The following is a 17,236-nucleotide window of genomic DNA, read 5'->3' as shown; positions in this document are numbered from 1 at the left end:
GTAGTTATAACAGGACAGAGATTCTACTTCCTTAAGGCATCAAAAGGAGGGATAGAATCCTAATCCGCATTTTCAGAATATCACACTGTTTTCCTTATTTATAGGATCTCATTTTCTTTCTCTCTCTGTCTTCAATCATTTTTCTAGGGGGTTTCCTTTGCTCAACATCGCAAATCATTAAAGATACTTTGTCTGGGACTGTTAGCAGTCTGTGGAAGCCCAAATCCTGAACTGAAAGCCAGAATAAGATTAATCAGAATGATAGCAGTCATGCATATAGAATTTTTAAAATATGAATTCAATATGGAGGACATGCAGTTTGGATGACCAGAGTCTGGTCTTCTCCTCTTAAAACAGGCTGAACTTTTACTAAACCATAATGCAATTAAATAACAAGGGCCTAACACTAGTCTTCTTTCTCTGTCAGGAGACATGCCAGAGCAAAGGGCATGGAAGCTCACCTTTCGTGATCAGAGTTACAAATGTTCCAGGTTGTTCCACCTTATGATGCTGCACATGCATATATTCTTAGAACCACAACCCGTTTTTTTACACAGAGATCTTACAGATTTTGTTTCCTGATTGACCCCATTTGTTCCACTTAGTTAGCAACTTTGATTTACCAACTGTGTGGCCATTATAACCTGCCCAAGTGACATGATTCCCAAGTTGCTCATAGTCCAAATAAGGGTGCAAGATAAGCAAATACAAGGGTTAAACTGTAATCAGTGCCAAGAGGAATGCATGACTGGATCAAAACCAAGAGGGAGAGAGTAGAATTCTTCCTCTGTCCTGCTGTTTGATATGCAAGGATGAAGAGCCTAACCTTTTTCACTGTGCTTTTAAAATATTTTCTATATCACACAGCAAAGAAAGTATTTATCTAATCTGAAACCTCTCTGCTCCAATTTCATCCCGTTTTCCTTTGGTTTTCCGTCAGTGGAGATTTTATATCATGGGCAACTAGAAACTGATCTTTTGATTTGTAACCACTTACACCCAATGGAGGTGAAATGACACAGAGTTGTGGGAGCTACGCGAGCACTTTTCCTCTGAGCGGAAGAGGTGGTGAGCAAGCCTTTTGTCCCCACATGAACCCAATCCGTTCTGCTTTGTCTTCTGTCTTTGGGACCATTACAATGTCACTGACACATCTTTCGATGGAGGCTTCTCCAAAAGGCTCACTGTTGCTACTTGACCTCCCCACAGAGCTGGTATGTGGGACACTTCAGGCTTTATTTGTTCTCAGCCTCTCAAACCTGATCCCGTCACTAACATCAGGGCGCTGTTGTGCCTGAACAAACATCCGGAGCCCTGAAACCCGGCCTGAGGAAACAAGGCTGCGTTTGAAGGCGGATATCCCACCCAACGTCAGGATCCTGCTCAAATTCATTGCCTTATTTCCAAATGAGGTTAATCTCTTAAAAATTATACCCTAACTTGGGGCCATTTGACTCTTCATGTGATGAACTCAATGCTTGGTCAGCTGTGCTCTATTTCATGATTAGCTTTATTTGAGAAAGTGAGGGGAAGAAACACAAAAGGAGTTAAGTCCTTCTGTCAGAGTGGAAAACTGACCACAAACGGCGTTTAGCCTTTAGGCTGCGCTCAGCTCATTAAAATGAAGGTCCGGGTAAAAATCAAACTGTCCCTCACATTTTTATGGAAAACCATTAAACCGAGGTACATATATCCCATTTTCACTCACTTTTATTGCACCTCATTATTACCTTTTTCCATAATAACTCAATGTTATTTATTTTAAAATTATTTCCAAAAAAGGGATGGATGGTTTGCAAGAGAGTGAAAGAGAAAGGTTAGGATAATAAGAGTCGATGAAAGAACAAATGCCGTAACAGAGTGGCTGTTTCCTGTTTTATTAGGACAAATGCCTGAGAGGGGGAGGGGCAGCACAAACGCAGCTGCGGGGCACAACTAACCTTGCCTGTAGAACTCTTCACAGACCTTCTCACTCCACCGCTTGCTCATCTCCCAGATTCTGCAAGGATTGCAAATGTCAGCACACTTCAAGGCAATCTGAGAAGTGACAGGGCAGGGAGAGACAGTCAGAGTGTGATTCTTCAGCAGCAAACGCACCCCAAGCCCAAGGGACGTCCCGCCCCCCAGCGTGCCTCATGGTACCAGGCCCATATCCACACAGGGCCCCTCTGACGTGTCTCTTCAGGAAATAGCACTTCTTCAGCACCACACAGACCCTTCATTCAGAACTCCCACTTTATAGCAGTGAGAAGGAGAGAAGAGCTACCGTCCAAGGACACGGAGCTTTCTGGAGGAGACTAGGGGTGGGCCGGCCAAGGAAAGCCATGGCTTGGTTCCTTCTGCTGCCCCACCTCTCACAGGTAGGGAGGCCGCAGGGGCCCCAGCCAGGCTCAAGTGAGATCATTTGGATCTCACTCTCATACAGGCCAAAATGGCCAACTAGATACATCATTTAAATTATGTGTGTCTGCATTTATGTGCCTCTGTGTGTGTGTGTGTGTATAAGCAGGCTCAGACTGCCAGCCAGGAGGCTAGGTCCTATCAAATTGAGGAGTGTTTTGTTTGCAGAACTAAATCAAGGACTCTTGGCTTGCCTCACACTTGCCTAGATCTGGGATGCCTGCTTTCTCTCAACTCTAGGAGGGTTACCTTGAATTCCAAGAGAAATGGATTCTGCCCCTTACTACCCACTGCAGAGACTGCTACCCAGGTGGGCTCTGGGGCTGTGCCTTGCCCACCAGCAAGGCCTATCTGCTTTGACCAGGTTCCCTGGATTGCAGAATTGCTAACAGTGCTGGGGTCTGGGAGATCCCGAGTCACGTTAAGTTGCAAATTTGGTTGTTTCTTTATTTCCTGGTTAATGGGGGCACCAGTCCATGCTGGAGTTGGTAAGGGGAAGAAGTCTTCTCCAAATTCTGCCCTTTGGGGATTCATTTGTGTCAGCAAGCTCTCCTTTTGAAATGCAAGTGTTTAGGGCAAATCTTTAAGCTACTCACTACTTGGCCGGAGTCTCTTAAATCAGACAGCAGGCTGATCTTGGTGGCAGTTAGGAAAGAGAAGACTAGTTTGGGAAGAAAGGAGGGAGCTACAGGGCTGCAGTGGGGAGGAGAGCATTTCCTGGGCAGGAGGCGGCACTTTGGACAACTAGAGGGCAGCATGGAGGCATGGAATGAAACAGACCGCCCAGTTCAGTGGGCCATGCCGCTCTGTCTCCCTGGTTAAAGCTGCTCTATTTAGCTGAGACCAGGGTCCATCCATGCAGTTGTTTGTGCCAAAAGGAAGACAAGAGAGAATGGAAGATCAAGAAAAAGGCTATGGTTTGTATACCACATTTGAGAAGGAGTATCTCCCAAGGTATGAGTTAGAGCAGTGACCTACTTTATTAAAAGCTTTGAAACACATGAAATTTTTCAGTGGTTTCCAAGCAAATGTGCTAAAATTATTGATCATGACCCTACGCATTTTTACCCAGCACGGATAATGGTTTTGTTGTTGTTATTTACCTGAAGTAGAAAGTGCCTGTCCTGTACATCTTCCAGCCTTAAGTCTTTATTTTGAAGGTGAGTTTTCAATCGAGTCAAAAATTCATTCTGCCTGTTGATGTCTGTTGCCAGGATCAAGGATCCCAACTGCTGTTCAATATCCTCTCTGTATCCACAAGAATGAAAGAGAAAACACACACATAGAGCAAATCCCTTTGAGGAGAGTGAGTGATTCTGTGATCATCAAGTGACTTGTAATCCCATTTGCACCTTTGATACTGCTGATTTTACAGAGTCCCAGTCCCTCACTGCATGAGTCATTCTCTGCCCCACCATCACTTCTGCCCTCAGACAGAAGGTACACCAAGAACTGCAGAGAATGACTGAAACCACAGATGAGCAAATCTGTGGTCATTCATACATTCCCCTGGTTCCTATGGGCGGAAAAACAGAAAGCCAACTAGAAATGTATGCTTTAAGGAGGACAAAAATATGTGCACAGGAGTTTGTGCTTTCATAGCATTCAAACCAGCTCAAACATTAAGACTTGTATGGGGAAAGAAAAGAGCATACTAACAGTAATAATAATGAAGACCATAGTAGTGACTGATACTGTGGGATGGAAAGATCGATCAACGGAAAAAGAAACAGGTAGTCTGGAAAGAGAGACTGGAACTTAAAAAGAATAGTGGTTGATTAAAGCACCATTACACACCAGTAAACAAGCAATATGTTAGTCAAAAATGGTATAGAGAAAATGGGATATTTTGGGAAAATAATACAAATTAGAACTTTACTTCACATATAAAAATAATCAATGGGAGGAAAGATGCATAACTATGTCTGAAAGTCATGTTTAAAAAGGACAAATATTTAAGTAGAGTGCATAGAGCATATATAGACAGTTTAATGAATCATTATAAACATCTTGTATTCATCACCCAGGTCAAGGACATTGTCTACCTGTGCCCCAGAAGGTCCCCATTGTGTCTCCTGTCACATCCTTCTGTCACATCCAACCCCTGAATCAACCACTCTCTTGATCTTTGTTTTAATAATTTCCTTGCTACTTTTAATACATTTACCACCTATACATACATGTCTAAATAATTTGGTTTAATTTTAACTGCTTTTGAATTTTAAGTTACACAATAAATAATAGTTTGTGACTTGTTTCTTTAGCTTAACATTATGTTTTTGAAAATCATCCATTTTCGTTGTCATATTTTATTCGAATGTAGTAATAGTCCACAATGTTTTTATCCATTCTACTTTTGATGGTCACTTGAGTTGTTTTTAATTTTTGACTACTAAGAAAAAATGTCACAATAAACACCCTTATATACCTCCAGTTGTATATGTGCAAAAAATGTTTCTCTAAAACAATTGTAATAGAATAAGATTCTCATTGCTTTATATTATTACTCTTTACATCTTTTTGTCAATTTGAAGAGTCTGTTATGCAATTGCTTTTCATTTTAATATAAATTTCCTTGATTATTAATGAGGTTGGACATATTTCATGCATTTATTGGCCATTGATATTTCCTCATCGGTGAAGTTTCTGTTCTAGTCTTTACCTATTATTCTCTTGAGTTGTCTCTCTTTTGCTTACTGATTCTATGTGTTGCAAATATCTTTTTCTATAATGTGGCTTATTTTTCTGCTTTCTTAATAATGTCTTTTGATAAAGGGAAGTCTTAATATTTAGTATAGCTTAATCTATAGTTTTAAAAATTTATGGGGAAGCTAATTCTTTTCTGAATTTTCCTTAGTTTGTGTACTTAACCTTTTTAATTTATTGATGAGGGAGAGAGAGAGAGATTGAGAGAGAGAGAGAGAGAGAGAGAGAGAGAGAGAGAGAGGGAGGGACAACAGTTCCACTTACTTATGCAGTCATTGGTTGCTTCTCGTATGTGCCCCGACCAGAGATTGAAATCGCAACCTCGTCGTGTCAGGGTGATGCTCTAACCAAATGAGCTACCTGGCCAGGGCTTAATCTTTACTTTTAAAATCAGAAAAATTATTTTCAGCATTTACATGAGGATAGAAGAAATAATTATGATGACTATGATAATGAAACTTCCATTACAAAGTTCTTTCACATATATTATTGCATAACACTTCTTTTAGCAAAAGCCATTTATAACATTATATCCCACAAAGACATGAAAAATATGGTACTTTTGTTTGGAATCCATAGGGATGAGCAGGAGTATCTTAGGAAATGAATACTAATTGAGCAACAAGCAGAATTAATGCAGGTATTATAGGGACAAGCCCGCTGTTTTCCCTTTTGCTATTTTTTCTTTCCTCATTTTCCTTCCCTTCTCCTTTCTTTCTTCAGCTGACTCTTCCACCAACCTCCTCTTTTCTTCTCCTTCTTACTTGATTTCTTGTTCTGGTTTTTAGTTCTTTTTACATTTCTTTTGATCTTTGCAATTTATTGTTTTAGTAAAAAGCACAAGTTTTCATTCTATGCATGAGGATTGGCTTTTAGTTCCTGGAAGTAAAAAGTTATCAGAACTGAATGAACTTCTTCCTGCAAATTCAACATTCCTCTGGCTGCTGGGAAACAGCATGGGATAGTATCAGGAGGCCAGGGATAAATGAATGAGCCCAAGGCATGGTGCCTGTTCTATGGAGGAACATAACTTGGCCACTGACCTTAAGCTACGTGCCCTTCAGAAAGAAGGGTACAGAGATCTATTTATTTACTTCTCTCCTAGCTACTTCAGGGTCTGTGCATTTTAATTAAACAGATCAGAATTTGTGTTGGCCTTGGTAGACAGTACAGCAGCTAATTTGGGGCTCTGTGGACAATGAGACAATGGCCTTGGATTTAGTAGGATTCGGCCTAAATCCCTGGGCTAACAAACAGCAGATCAGGAAACTAGTATTTCCCATTCTGTTTAAAACACAAGAGACATAGGTAAATTAACAGTAAAAAAATTGCTGGGGCCAATTCAGTTACTTAACAAAAGCATTTTAGAAAAAACTTCCTGACTTCTATTTCCACTGAGACTGGCAATTATTATACAGACTTCATGGAACTAGTCTTACGGCTAGCTTGAGAACTCCTGTGTTCTTTTCTGATGAATATTTATTATTTGGGCCTACACAGGAGGACAATTTTGTTAACATAAAAGACAGGAATTTGGCAAAGCAGAGTGTTGATGCTGAAGAGTGTGAAAGCAGAGAACTGTTTATGCTCCTTTTCCTGACGTTAGGTCATAGACGATCCAAGGCCCTTTCAAAGCTCACAGAGTCTGGTTTCTGGGTTGCAGTAATTGACACTGAATCTCTTCTGATAGACAATACGGAGTGTAGGCAGGAAGCACAGCAAGCTGGCTCCCTACCATCAACCCGGGGGGTCTCAAGCATACCTTAGAGAAAGTTGCTTATCTCTAATGTGTGGACATCAGTATATTTCATCTCTACACTACTTACGTCATTTCCTTTGGCAAGTGAGCAAGCAGCCTTGATTCTCGAAGCATGCCAATTGTAGATCGCCAGTGGTGATTCTCCAGCACTGACATGTTCTAGAAAGAAAATGAAAGTTGCAAATGAGAGAGAAGCTAGATACTGATCTTTTCATGCTGAACACAGTTTCACTGGGGCCAGTTTTTTCCCTCTTTGATGACAAAGAGGTAGACTGAAAAAGAAACACGAAATGAAACAACCACAGGGTCTATTCTGAAGGCTATACTGATGAAGGGATAGTGGCCCTTGCTGACCCTACAGTGGAGGACTGAATGGGGGTCTATTTCTAGTGTCTTTCACTCCTTGGCCCCTGTTTTTTTACTTTTTACATTTTATTTATCTATCTATCTATTTATTTATTTATTTTCAGAGAATGGGGAACGGAAGGAGAAAAAGAGGGAGAGAAACATCAATGTGAGAGAGAAACATTGATAGATTGCCTTCTGTACATGCCCTGACCAGGGAACAAACCCACAATTTAGGCATGTTCCCTGACTGGGAATGGAACCAGTGACCCTTCGCTTTGTGGGATGCTGCCCAATGAACTGAGGCACACCGGTCAGCGCTTGTCCCCTGTTTTTGATAGCTTGGTCAGGCAACAATCAATGTAGAAGAAAGAAAGGGAAGCAGATAGAAATAGGTAGTAATGGATACCATGGGGCTATGTGCATAAGATAAGCCAAGATTATACCAGTCAACAAAGCACAGGCAGGCCTCACAGCCCCTAGTCTGACCTACTGCACTGACCATTGTTTCTCAACACTCATAAGAAACCTCGGTAAACCACCTGGGCAGCTGATGATGCAGATTTCTGAGTCCCACTCAATAAATACAGTTTTGATTTGGTAGGTTTATGCTGATTAATTTTTATGGACACTAAAGTTTGAGAACCACAGAAGCAGCTCTGTCAATAACCTTGCTGACCTAGTATATTGGCATTTAGCCCAGTAGGTCTCAATTTGAATCTACAATTGCTTCCTTGTTCAATTATCTTGATATTTCTTTCCTTGTAGGAACCTCTACTATGTTCAGTCTCTCCTTTAACCTTACTGTTATCTTAAATATGCTATTTGTCTGAACATTAGCTATTTAGATAATGATTATTTCTTATAATCCAGTGTTTTTTCTAATTAGCAAACATGGCCTTACCACTGACTTGATACATATAGAATGAAATGCTTCTAGCTCCCTGGAAATTGTTTTACTCTATTTTCTTATTTGTTTATTGATCTTCCATTTTATTTCAAGAGTGGTTATAAACTTAGAAGAAAATACAGGAAGATAGCATTCATTAAAAGTGAGGAGAAAATACATGATTCTGCTTATATGAGGTACCCAGAGTAGTCAAATTCATGGAGATAGAAAGAATGGTGACTGCCAGGGGTTGGAGAGTTATTATTTAATGGTCACAGAGCTTCAGTTCTGCAAGACAAAAAGAATTCTAGAGAGGGATGGTGGTGGTAATTGCATAACAATGTAAATGTACACTTAAAATGATTAAGATGATAAATTTTATATTGTGTTATTGCACCACAATGAAATGAAAAGGCAAGGGGAAAGGAGCAAAGAAAACAATATGGAGACTACATGGAGCCTGGAGAGAGACTGAAAAATATTCCCTCAATATGCCCCACGTCTGTAACCGAGCCACCCATGCAATGCTTCGCTTTTTCAGGAAACGAGAAAAGAGAACCTCTGTGAGTAACACAATCAAGGATCTATTAGGAAAAAGCAAGGTTCAAGAATATTGCCGCTATTTTTGGTTCTAAATCCAGACAGCAATTTCTGTCCAGAACTTTGTAGAATTGAATTTCATGAGGCAAGAGTCTTATACTGACCCTCTGTATAGGCTGTTTTACTGCTATTCATTTCTCTCCTTGCCAAGGAGTCATTATTTGTTATTTATCACCTGACCATGTTGGAATTGGTGATGAGATTTTGCTACTTTTATCAACTGGTCTATTATCTCCTTTTGGGCATGAGCCACACACAATCAAAGAGAATGTTTATTAGGAATAACATCCTAGACTAATTTGTTTTGACCATAAAGAGTTATGAGCGCAGAGAGTGATAGGTTAGTGTGATGTAACAGATGTTCTGTCTTGTGATGACATTTAATTCAGTAACTCATGAGCGTTCGCTTGCAAGGCCAATTCAAGTAGATATGGAAATGAGTGTCTTCATGTGGGTTTTTCAAGGGGCTGAAAAACTGTAACAAGACCTAATGATAAATGACACCATCTCTCTGATGAGTGAAACAAAAGTGTCTGGAGGATTGCTTTAAGCATTGTTATTTATGTCAGCCTGATTTAAGATCTTCATTAATCATCTTCCCAAAGACAGAATAAAAGGGTACTTGGGAAATTTGCTGGTGGAACCATATTTGGAGATGAACACCAGGGAAATGGAAAGAAGCTGAGTGGGCCTGGAAGCTGGCACAGAATGAAAGACAATAGAGTACATGATTATAAACACAACCTTTCTGGGAGCAGTCTCTATAAATAAAAGTATGTTTTGGCTGGAACTCTGTTGGAAGTAGGGGTACTTCACTGGATTCCAGAGATTAAGAAGGAAGGGCTGCTTGGGGAGAAGGAACTAACATTTATTAAGCACCCAGTTTACATGGTCTCATTTGATCTTTACATAACTCTCCACTATTTTTATTATTAACTCATAGGTAATAAAGTTTCAGGTTTCTCTGAGAGGCCACATGGCTAGTGAGCGGCTGAGGAAGGCCTTAAACCCAGGTCTGCCAGTTGTCAAGGCTGACGCTTTGCATACGGCCCTTGCTGCCTCCCAAGAATTTCTTCTGTGCAGCCACATCCAAGCATTCAGATGCCTGACATTTATACACTGATGAATGTCTGTAGTGATGCTCACTTTTCTGAAGATTATGTATAGTTGCTGCTTTAAAAGTCTATGGTTGGTGGAACTTTCCAGAACACTTGGTGAGAAGTGGAAGAGCAGCGGCTTTTGAAGCTGCGTACAGTAACGCACTCTTTCCTGCTCCTCCACACCTGCCTCGGCCTGCTCAACGGCTGTCAAAAATGGTGAAAGAAACACTTACTGTGATATTTTGGGGGTTAGACCCAATACCACTCAGGAAGAATTGAAAAAGGCTTATAAGGAAGCTGGCCTTGAAGTATCACCTTGATAAGAATCCAAACAGATAGAAGTTTAAACAGATTTCTCAAGCTTACAAAGTACTCTCTGATGCAAAGAAAGGGGAATTATATGATAAAGGAGAAGAACAGGCAATTAAAGAAGGTGGAGCAGGTGGTGGTTTTGGCTCCTGCATGGACATCTTTGATATGTTTTTTGGAGGAGGAGGAAGGATGCAGAGGGAAAGGAGAGGTAAAAATGTTGTGCATCAGTTCTTGGTAACCTTCGAAGATTTATATAATGGTGCAACAAGAAAACTAGCTCTGAAAAAGAATGTGATTTGTGACAAATGTGAAAGCTGAGGTGGTAAGAAAGGAGCAGTAGAGTGCTGTCCCAACTACCAAGGTTCTGGGATGCAAGTAAGAATTCCTCAGATAGGACCTGGAGTGGTTTAGCAAATTCAGTCTGTGTGCGTGGAGTACCAGGGCCACAGGGAATGGATCGGTTCTAAAGATAGATGCAAAGGCTGCAGTGGAAGGAAGATAGTTTGAGAGAAGAAGATTCTAGAAGTTCATATTGACAAAGGCATGAAAGATGGCCAGGGGATAACATTCTGTGGTGAAGGAGACTAAGAACCAGGACTGGAGCCAGAAGATAGTATCATTGTTTTAGATCAGAAAGACCACACTGTTTTCACTCGGTGAGTGAAGACCTTTTCATGTGTATGGACTCACAGCTGGTTAAAGCATGTGTGGCTTTCAAAAACCAATAGCTGCTCTTGACAACTGAACCATAGTCATCACCTCTCATCCAGGTCAGATTGTCAGGCATGAAGATCTCAAGTGTGTGCTAAATGAAGGCATGCCAATTTATCATAGACCATATGAAAAGGGTCACCTAATCATTGAATTTAAGGTAAACTTTCCTGAAAATGGCTTTCTCTCTCCTGATAAACTCTCTTTGCTGGAAAAACTCCTACTTGAAGGGAAGAAAGGAGGATGAAATGGACCAGTTAGAATTGGTGGACTTTGATCCAAATCAAGAAAGATGGCACCATTATAATGGAGAAGCATATGAGGATGATGACCATCATCCTGAGGTGGTGTTCAGGGCCAGACCTCTTAATGGGCCAGTGAATAACGCTCACTGCTCACATTTTATATACAGTAGTGAATGTAGGCTCACTACTTACTATTGTTTTTGTTTTAATAGTCAACTACAATAGTGTTTCAAACACTAAATGAAGAATAAATTCAAAATATAAAAGCTCAAAAAAAGTCTATGGTTGATTGTTTTATTTAGATATTAGTTTCTACGCCCACTGTGGACCCCTTCCCTCCAAATTTGGTTTCATTGATATAAAATCACAAATTTCAATGGTAATAAAAGATGTAATATCTTGCATATTTATGAATATCATATTATAATATAAAGTCATTATAACATTTTTATGTATTACATGTATCTAATGACATTTAATGCCAATTTATCAGCTATTGGAAAAAAACATGAATATTCTCTAAGTTGGAAATTGTAAATTGATTCTTTTTCCTTTAGAACTTATATTTCCATTCTTTTTTCCTATAGAATATATAATGTAATATGTTTTATGTGTGAAATTCACACCCTATCACATTTCTCTGCAAGAAAAATAAGTACATACATTAAAATTTTAACTTAAATTTTCCTAACATTAGTCTCTAAGTAGTAAATGTTTTTCAAGCTTGAGTTTACAATGCAATGGTTATTAGCAACTAATTGATTAAAATACATGTATATTACAAATTTGAAAAAAATAATATGCTTAAGAATAAAAATTTATTGGAGATGCATCTATTTGTGAGATGTCTGGGAGAGACTGCCTTTAGTATTTCCTGTTGTTCCTTTGGTATTTTTTCACACTGAGGTCGCACATGATATTGGCACAACTGGTGCAATATGCAACATGCATAATGGGTGAGAGCTATGTCTTTCTTTTGTAAAGTGGGAACTGGGTGATTGTGAAAGAGGAGTGGAAAAGTCGAACTGGGTTGACTTCCCTGCAAGCACTTCCCAGGTCGGTCAGTTTAAGGGCCTGAAAACAGATTTGTTGGCACTATTCATGCCCATATTCCCTTTGGAAAGTCTTGGTGTGCCTCGTCTGAAAACTGCTGCCATGCATGACTGCCACTGAGAACAGGGAGTGTATCTTATTCATCTTTGTGCCCCAGCATGTGGCACAGAGCCACTTAAAAAGTAAATATTTGTTGAGTGGATACTGAATAATTAATTTCCGAAACCTAAACGTTCAGTAGCTGCAAAAGTTTAAGTAACTGCTAACAGAAAAAGACTCCTGTTGAGTTTTTGGTTAATAGCTGATAGAAGCCAAACTTGTGATCTTTTGGTATGAAATAATTGAAGTAATAAGCTCTCTTCTACTACTCATTCACAGATAACTTGGATCAGGTAAATGACTCGAGAAATAACATATATCAGATAGAACTTATCAATTACAAGATAAAAGGTAAGAAAATCATTATAATGAATTTTTAAATTAAGGCAATGTAGAGAGAATATATTCCATTAAAATAGGCAGAAGAAAGAGCATGTGGTTAAGGCCTGTTAGCAGGAGGGACACTATATCTTCTTTCCCAGTTTTCAGTCACTGAAAACGACCACTTTCTAATATATTACACATTTTACTTAGTGATTTTCTGTTTCCCCTAGTAGAAAGCAGGGTTTTTTTTTTACTTGTTTTGTTCATCTCCTACATTCCCAGCACCTGGCATGTATTAGGCACTCAGTGAATATTTGTTGAATGAATAAAGGAATGAGTGATAGGTTTGGGACTTGGAAAGTAGTTCGGACTGGATGATGCATATATGACATGTTGAGTAATGATGGGAAATGAAGCTGGAAAGTGTAGCAGGGTCAGATCATAACAGGATTTGTACAGTGTTAAGACATTTGGACTTAATCCTGAAGGCAGTGAGATTTTGAGCAGGCATCTACGGGACAGAGTTGAGCTTCAGCAGAAGAAGTGTTAGAGCTGGGCCAGCCTGAATGTAGACAAGACAAGGAAGATGTAGGTGCCCTGCACCAGGGGAGAGGCTGCGGCCAGTCAGCTGGAACCTACTGGTGTCTCATAGGGGACAGCCAGAGTTAACGGAGTGCCACTCCCAGGGAGGCAGCTCTGCTCCTACAGGCTCATCTGGCTTTCACAGTGGCTCAAAGGACAATATCAGTAAAAGGTAGATTTATAAAAAAGAAAAAAATCATCATGAATGCTCATGTATATCTGAACACAGTTGAGATGATACCATTTTACTATCTGTTGAAATCCCGGCATTGTTTTGGGACCCCACTTAGGCTACCACATCCATCTACCTTTAAGAGCATCAGCTCAGCAATTTCCCATTATCCTAATGACAATTTGTTCTAGTGTTGCAACCTCTTCAGGCTTGTAGTTTGAAGAATAATCTTTATCTTGAAGTTGAAAGAGTAAATATCCACTTTTGTGTCAAAAAACCTACTAGAATTTTAATTTGGAAAAAATAAAACCCTTAAACCCCTACTGCAAAATCTTTATTTTTCATTGTATCTGAATTATCAAGTACTATCCATGCTAAGAACAAAACAACCCGTTTGTTCCTGAATAACAACACATCTGGCATTCAATAGACCACCAACACAGGTTTTCAAATTAAATCAAGAGTCTATTTGTCAAAGAAAATCTGGCAGAGAAGATTTGCTATCATACAAGGCAGCTTTGAAAAGTTGGTTCCCCTCTCCCCCATTTAATGGACACTTTCTTTGATTAAAATATTCAGGATGATGTTGATCATCTAAGTCTGCTGTACAACAGGAGTCAGAGTTAATTAGTCTTTTAAACCAGAGGTTACAGGAAGAAAAACAACAGAAATAGAGTCTGTGTTCTCATTTTTAATTGCTCATGAAACAGAGGCAAGACTCTAGGAGATAGTGAAGTGGCTGAGTTCTTCCCTAACAAGCCAGGAGGTCTTCCTGGAAATGCTGCAAGAGTCCCAGCCCAGGAGGTCTCAGGGAAACTGAAGCTCCTTGAGTCCTAAACAAGACCTTGGCCTTTGAAGAAATTATAGCACTGCTATGTCTACCGCCTGTCTGAAGATCTCTCTTGTTGCATCTACACCTGCCCGTGTCACTGCTCTGAGAGCAAGGAGCCTGGGCATCAGTGGCTGTCCAAGGGGCAGGCCTGTGTTCAGATCAGGGTCACAGACATGCCACATACCAGCTACCTCACTGTCAACAGCAGAAACTTGATAAAGCAGAAAATCAAATTTGAGCCTTCTTTTTACAATTTTCACACTACTTGCCCAACACACCTTTCCTATAGCAGATATCATGAGGTTATATATAATCTTTGCAGTTGCTTGCTTGGGTAGAAGTCATAGGACCATGTGGAAGGAACATTTCTCCTGGCGCTGTCAACTTCATATTAATGATTCAGAGTCATTAGAAAAAAAAGTGGTTAAAAATGCTGACCTCCTCTAAGTGCTTGTGACAAGTGACTAAAAAAAAAAAAATTATAAACTACAAGACAGTATAAAATGTAATAAATATAATGTCTTACAGAGCAATTAATTATTAATTATTTTATTCATTAGGTTGCTCTGCTACTGGTTAAATATAGTTGGGCTTTGTCAAAATGAATTAAAATTTAAATTGAACTGAAAATTATTTCTTTTGCAACTGTTATAATGAATATTGTATCTGATTTAATGCTTAGTTTTCCCAATTGCTGATCCCATGTGGGAGGGGAGGCATTGCATGGTAGAGGGACAGAAGGTAAATTTGGGGTGCTATCTTTCACATGCTCTTGTCCCTCTCAGTCCACCATGGACACCTGGACTGTTTCTGGTCTGATGAGAGAGGAGCCAGGTGGAAGTGCCTTGATCGCCTTCATGTATATAGAACTTGGGTTGGCAGTTCAGCTAATGAGTCCAGCTCAGCCAATGATGGGAGAGAACCCCCTGACCCAGCCTTTACTCCAGCTGCCCTGGCTTTCCCTTTATCTCAGGGCAGAAGCACAGGCTGGGCATTACGCAATGATCTTATTTATCCAAACTGAAAGAACATAGCAAAGAAAAGGAGGGAGAGGAAGCCCTCTTCCATTTTATCTCATTTATAGTAAGTCAGGATTGTCACAGTAACGCACAGCGTATTCTCAAAGCCACATAATTCTCAGCACATCCCCTCTATTGTATTCTCGTTAACTAAATGTGTGCACATGTGCCTGTATAATTTTTTTTGTGTTTCTATATATATATTCATAATATATAGTGTAATATGTACAGTGTGTATATCGTAGGCAGCCGTCCGTCTGGAGAGACGATGGTGTGGCTTCTTAAGAGTCTATCTGCACTGCCGAGAATGGCTGTGCAGTCCAACTCGGGAGTGACACAGCATCTGTCTCCTCCCGTGTTGAATCGACATCTTGCGATGACGCTGGAGTGTCCTCTCCAGTGAAGCTGAAGCTACAGAGCCTGGGCAGGGTGATATGGAGGGTCTGCTGTTGCCCATGCAGCAGACCCCCCTTCTCTTCGCAGCTGAAGGGTCCAAGGGAAAGACGGAGTCAATACAGCTTGGCTTCAGGTGCGCCGCAGGAGTTGCCGGTGTTGACTACAACGTCAAACCGCCTTAGGGACTCCGGCTCCGGATTTTCTGTCGGGGTTTACTCCCTTAGCCTTTCCCCTGAAGAGGTATGCCGCAAGGCAGCGGAGGTTTTTTGGAGTCAGAGTTTTCCTTCTCTGATGTGCCCTGACTGGAAGATCGAACCAGCGACACTTAGCTCGCAGGCCGATGCTCAATCCACTGAGCCAAACCAGCCAGGGTGTACAGTGTGTATATATATATATATATATATATATATATATTTTCACTCATTACCATGGTTCTTAATATTTTATGAATGTATAACTCATTTTAAATTATGAGTCTAAGTGATGGATCCTTCCCCTAGGAAAATGTGCATAGGTCCATACTCAAAATCAGCACTTAACTTACTGAAAGTTCATTTATGTCTCAACCAACAGGTGTTTGGGAGGCTAAAGGGCTACATTTCCAAAAAATGTAAAATATATCACATGTTGTTAATGATCTTGCTCAGCTTATAGACTGTGCACCATGATTTTTCCCCTTGAAACTGAAAACCTGAGAAGTCATGCCAGTTCCTCATCTACAGCTTGATGCAGAGTGGGGATTTTCTGACCCAGGTCTCATAGCTAATCTGCAGTTTCTACAAAAGACAGAATATACACTAAATCATAATAGTCATTGTGTCGCAGCCACCGACCTGAGAGCAAGGTTTGCCCATGGCAGAACTATGCTCAGCTAGAGGTCATAGGGACAGTCCATTTTCAGTTCCTATGGACGCCAGCTTATGCTGCCTCTAGTGCTCTCCAAAGTGCTACTCATGCTTCAAGGCCTAGTTTACTCTGTTCTTCCTCCATGAGTTCTTTTTTCCTCTCAGAAACTTGTTTGCAGAAGCACTTCCTGTCTTCCCACCGTATTTTGTTTGTACAATAGTTATCTACTGCAGAGTACTCAGCTCATTCTCTCCCGCTTTAAGCAACTTGTCTCTAATCCTCTTGCCTTCCTCAAGGCAATAGGATGACCAGGGGGATAGTTCTTAGCTTCCCGCATACAGTAGGTGACTAATGTAAATTTTAGAGGCACTATGTATAGTGCTTAGGCAGTTCTGCTCTGGAGACAAGAGACTTGAGTTCCAGTCCCAGCTTTGCCACTAATTAGCTATTTATTTAAAAAAAAAAGAAAACACCAAAACTTCAACTTCCTAAGTATCAATTTTCATCTTCCTGTAAAATAGTCATAATAGTACCCACCTAACTGGGCTATTGCGAAGATTAAATAGTATAGTACATTAAAAGCATTTAGCACAGCATTAGAATCATAGTGAGTGCTGAATAGAGGTTAGTTACATAATTTGTTAAACTAAATTTTACAGGGAATTTATCTTTTTGGAGTTCCTTCAGAAGGTCAATAATGGTATGGCGCCAAATATTAAAGGCAGCATAAATTGTTGGGCAGAACTGAAATCTCATTTGGCTGATAAAAGCTTCGTTATTTTATCCTACCCAGCTCTAGGATATTGGAAGTAACTTTATGAGACTGCATGATACTGCTTTGCTTTC

At 40.1% G+C, this 17,236-nt stretch overlaps 1 protein-coding gene and 1 pseudogene across 2 annotated transcripts in view; one reads left to right on the top strand and one right to left on the bottom strand.

The window, feature by feature from the left end:
* Positions 1-17,236, bottom strand: part of PDE7B (phosphodiesterase 7B) — a 288,623-nt gene that overhangs the window by 10,946 nt on the left and 260,441 nt on the right. For both annotated transcript variants that reach the window (XM_090279881.1, XM_090279882.1), the window contains 3 exons: positions 6,933-7,024; positions 3,504-3,648; positions 1,941-2,037 (listed from right to left, as the gene is read on the bottom strand). In XM_090279881.1, coding sequence (XP_090136007.1) covers positions 1,941-2,037; positions 3,504-3,648; positions 6,933-7,024 — 334 coding nt within the window. The remainder of the gene's footprint in view (positions 1-1,940; positions 2,038-3,503; positions 3,649-6,932; positions 7,025-17,236) is intronic.
* Positions 10,010-11,192, top strand: LOC150007825 (dnaJ homolog subfamily A member 1 pseudogene; annotated as a pseudogene).

The sequence above is a fragment of the Furipterus horrens genome, unplaced genomic scaffold, assembly GCF_987537825.1.
Source record: "Furipterus horrens unplaced genomic scaffold, mFurHor1.1.pri manual_scaffold_6, whole genome shotgun sequence".
NCBI lineage: Eukaryota > Metazoa > Chordata > Mammalia > Chiroptera > Furipteridae > Furipterus > Furipterus horrens.
This window is presented reverse-complemented; position numbering and strand designations above follow the sequence as displayed.